This window comes from Castor canadensis, chromosome 11, assembly GCF_047511655.1.
Source record: "Castor canadensis chromosome 11, mCasCan1.hap1v2, whole genome shotgun sequence".
Lineage (NCBI taxonomy): Eukaryota > Metazoa > Chordata > Mammalia > Rodentia > Castoridae > Castor > Castor canadensis.
In genome coordinates, this window is record NC_133396.1 from 15,117,418 (window position 1) to 15,121,921 (window position 4,504).

The window sequence follows — 4,504 nt, forward strand, 5'->3', positions numbered from 1 at the left end:
ATTTATGTGATTAAAACTCAGGGCAGGGCATGGCAATTCATGCCTGTAATCCCAGCTACTCAGAGGGACTGGAGGACCATGGTCCCAGGCTGGCCCTGGCAAAAACCTGAGACCCTATCTCAAATACTAGGCATTAGCCTGGCAAGTGTGAGACCCTGAATTCAAACCCCAGTACGAAAACAAAACCAAAAACAAATGCAACCATAAAACCCTCCCCTGGAGAATGTTAAGAGAATGAATTTACAGTCAGAGAAATTGGAGTTTTTTTTTTTTTACCTTCAGTTTTGCCACTGGACCCTTAAATGATCTCCTTCATTGGTAAAGCAGGATCAATGAGCTCTTCCTCACAGGATTTTTGTGAGGATCTGTGGAAAACTCTTTGTCCTGTCTATAAATGCTAAGATTGCTATGGCATCAGAGGCAAAATCTACCAAAGGTTCCTGCCCATGGCATCAGGCCTACTAAGCTCTTTTCTACCACAAAACTATAAAAGTACTGCCTGTGTTTTCTCCTAATACTTTTATACTTAGTTTCCCTCTCTCTCAGAGCTCGCTCTCTTCCTCCCTCCCTCTGTCTTTCTCTCTCTCCCTCCTTCCCTCTTTGTTTCTGTCTCTCTCTTCCCCGTCTTTACATTTACCGAAATATGTTTGTTTAAGGTGAAAGTAGGAATATTTTGTTACTTGCTCCCAAATAGTTAGGCAGCTGTTCTATTACCATTTGTTTATTTTCTCCCACTGACTAGAATATTAGAAGGTGACATTTCAAAAGTCACCTAGTGTTAGGCTAGGAGTGTAGCTCAGTGTAGCACCTGGTTAGCACGTGCAAGGCCCTGGGTTTAATTCCCAGCACAGACACACACACTCCTTGGGAACACCTCGTCTGTCTGTTGCTGGACGCTGTATGCTACTTGAAATAAATATTGCATTGTGTTATTCCTCATTGTGGAGTTGACACAATGCTTATCTCTCTTCCTTTGACTGCCATTACTTTCTACGGCAGGTAAAACACTACAGGCTTCCTGTCCTTTCAGAGCTTATTATTTAAGCAGGCAAAGGAAATAATGAAAACACAAATAAATACAAATACAGATTGAACTGTACATACAGATTAAAACAGTATAGGAGTTTATAGAAATTTCAAGAAAGGCCATAGCCACTGGGAGATGCAGAGGGTACTGCCTGTGCAGTGGCCAGTGATCATCTTCCCGGAGGTCTTCATAAACTAACACCTGCCGGCCCCTGACTCCTAGATACAAATTAGACTCTGTCATCTTACTGGTATCACAGGCTTGACAGTGAGAAATACTATTTCATAGAGAGAAGACTACGTACACCATTACAGAATTACTTTTCTGTAGAGAGTGGGAAAATCCCTTTGGTTTTCAGTTTGTGGGTTTGGAGTCTATTACAAAGACAACACATATTCTGGAAACCTGAACAAATTGTGATCCTTACCTCAATGATACAGATAATTATCAAAATCATCAGTACTGTGGCCAAAGATCCTGCCAAGATGACTTTGTTGTTATAACCAGATCCTGGAACTTCTTCTGTAAACTAAAAAAAAAATTTTTTTGTTAAATAACAAAGAGATGGGAAGGATGAAAACTATTTAAAATCCCATTCCAGCAGGTGAGTAGTTTAGGGGAATTAAAGAACACACCAAATGTAGTGTGTTACATGCCTCATTAATTTGCATTTTTTTCTATTAATTTTTATCTGTTTTAGGTCCCACTTCACTCACCAAAGAAACAAAGTGGGAGACACTGTCTTGGCTTCATAACTTTGCACTAGACTAGAGCCACTGGTCTTCCTGCTTCAGTGGCATATCCTAAATGATTTGCTCACCTCACTTGATTCCTGCCCCTTCTGTTTACTCTGAACGTCTGTGTTGTCACTGATGTAGTCCTTTGTTTTCCACTGGTCTGTATCCCAGTCAGTTCTGGATGTACTGGCTTCTTGCTGTGTACTGAGAACTTTCATCAGGTAGCCTGTTCTGAGGATGAATTTAGAACAGACTGCCTGCACATCAGGATCAGAGCAGTCAATTCCCAAGGTCCTAATCATACGAGAAAGAAGTGCTCTCACATCACTGTTGGGGATGAGGGACGGAAGCTGCTGGATTAGCTTCGATAGAAGATGATCAGCCAGGGGTACCAATGTGCTAAGGACATCTTTGGTGGGTGAGTCAGTGCCCATGCTGGGGTATTCCCAGTGTATCTCACTGGTTTGTTTCACAGTTGGTATTTCATCAAATGCACCCACACTGGAATCTGCATCAGCAGCATCTTCCTGGTTTGTGGCTTCAGAGAGAGTATCTTCTGGCTCATCCGTGTTTGCCATAAGAGCACTTCCTTCAGTCTGCTTTTGTATAGGCGTGTCCTCTATAACAGGTTCTGAAAAAACATTTAATTCTGAAAACGGGTTGTTCTGAGAACTCAGGTCTCGCAAAGATGAAAAGGACCTTCGTGAAGGGGAACTTATGAGGCTTCTCACGGCACAGAATGGAGGCCTGTGTGCAAGCAGCATGTTCAAGTGTGACTTTTTCTTTCTGGATTTGGGTATTCTATGGAGCACATGAGAGCCTGTTTGATGAAGGTGATTTTTTTGGTCATTTGTGCTTGGTTTAGAAGCCTCCATGTTTCTAACTCTAGCATTTGCATCTTCTAAAACAAACATGGTGTAGGTTAAGTCTTTTGCTTTATTTCTGACCTCAGGGAGTGGTTTTGCAGTGGTGGACACTGAGTATGGAATTAGGAGAGAAGAGACCGTTGCCTTCTGTTCTTTTGTGAGAGAGGGCTCTGTTTGGAAGGTGAACTCCTCTGATATCCTGGGCTCCTGGACCATGTGAAGCTGCTCCAGCTCCCTTAGGCGTGGTCTCTTATCCCTCCTTTCTGCAGCAATAGTCTCCACAAGAGGTGGGGCACTCTGCTTCTCCCAGATGCTCTGTTTCCTCACTTCCTTGAAGGGCCTTTTCTGTATGCCTTTTGGCCCCTTGAGGACTCTGTTCACCCTCTGCAGCCTTTTCTCTGCAGACTCTGCCAGGCTGTTTTCTTGTGGTTGGGCAGTGTCCATTTTCCTTTGAAAGATTTGGCGTTTAGATTTGGGACCTAAAAGGCTGGGCTGCATAAACATGGCTGCTTTTTCTTTCTCTTTAACTTCATCAATTTTTTCCTGAATTTCTGCATCTAACACATTTTCCAGAAAATAGAGCTTGTTCAATTTATTTTTGTAAGCTAAGTTGTTTGAAGAAGGCTTAAGAGTGGGTCTTCTTATATTATTTTTCAAATTATCAGGAGAATTATTTCCATTTAACACATTGGAAAAAAGCAGCTTAATGAATGGTAACAATTTTGATTCTGCCTCTTCCAGATTTCCCTGCGAGAAAAATGGCAATATGTAATTTAGTGCACTAATGAGATCACTTTCATCATTAAAGGCTGGCTGCTCATTTATGAAGCCAGAAAAGCTGACACTATTTTGGTCCTCATATCCCCTTTCTGGTTCAATAGTCAGCTCGGTGCTTGTGCTCTTCTTCCGGGTCTGTAACACCTTCATGAATTTTCCTTCTGTATTTCCTATAGATGCTTCTTCAACTGTCCAAAAAAAAAAAAAAAAGACTGCTGTTGATAAGGGAAGACTGGTAGCCAGTTTTGTTTTTTTTTTAATCAGTTCATCGCCACATATCACAGTCAAATAAAGTAGGGGTAGGCAAATATTTGAGTGACATTTAAAGGGGAGAAAAATAAGCCCAAACTTAAACCTATGCAATGGCAACAAAAAGAGAAAAAACCACCTTTAACAAAGTAGCAACCTACTCAGAACATTCCATAGTGTGAAATACAGGAACTCTATTTAGGACAGTCAATTGCCCAACACTCAAAAAATACCAAGACTGGAAGACAAATATTTGCCTGCTCAGCAAAACTCTCTTCGCATTCACAATCTCCACACTGTCCTGTTTCAGAAACAGAGGACAACAAAGCTTCTTCTCTGAACCTCCCTTCCCCATACTGTGTTCTTGCTACCATCCACAGAGGACCATGATGAAGGACAATCCTCTGAAGGGAGCATTCTTTCTGCTAAAAAGTCCTCAGCTGGCCCTGTCCTCCTCCACCTACCCATCCTTTGCTTGGGCTCTGATCCCATGTAGCCTAACCTGCATAAAAGAAGGCTCTACACCAAACAAAAACAAAAACACAAACACTGTCTCATTCCTGGCTCTTTCCTTAAATTTGGGCAGGGAGCCGGGATGTAGGTTAGGAAATTTTTAGTTTGCCCAGCTGTATGTCTAAGTGCAATGTGCAACGAATCTGTAGAGTAACAGCAATTTCTGGGGAAACATGTCTTGAGATCCTAAGTGCCTTAGGGAAATGCTACTTTTGCCCAATGTCTGCACTGCTTTCATTTCATTTCTAACACTTCCAACTTGGGAGCCATCCAAAGTTTCTGACTGCATGAAGGTCAAGTGGACTATGGTGAAGTAGACTTTTTTTTTTTTTCAG

General features: G+C 41.9%; 1 protein-coding gene and 1 long non-coding RNA gene across 12 annotated transcripts in view; one reads left to right on the top strand and one right to left on the bottom strand.

Moving 5' to 3' along the window:
* The window catches only part of LOC109676018 (uncharacterized), a 183,709-nt gene that overhangs the window by 16,254 nt on the left and 162,951 nt on the right, over window positions 1-4,504 (top strand). The window lies entirely within an intron of this gene.
* The window catches only part of LOC109676011 (leucine-rich repeat-containing protein 37A-like), a 35,160-nt gene that overhangs the window by 2,898 nt on the left and 27,758 nt on the right, over window positions 1-4,504 (bottom strand). For all 3 annotated transcript variants that reach the window (XR_012438480.1, XR_012438479.1, XM_074045429.1), the window contains exons 10-11: window positions 1,848-3,595; window positions 1,455-1,556 (exon numbers count right to left, since the gene is read on the bottom strand). Coding sequence is in view for 1 of the 3 variants with exons in the window: in XM_074045429.1 (XP_073901530.1) it covers window positions 1,455-1,556; window positions 1,848-3,595 (1,850 nt within the window). In the remaining 2 variants the exon portion in view is untranslated. The remainder of the gene's footprint in view (window positions 1-1,454; window positions 1,557-1,847; window positions 3,596-4,504) is intronic.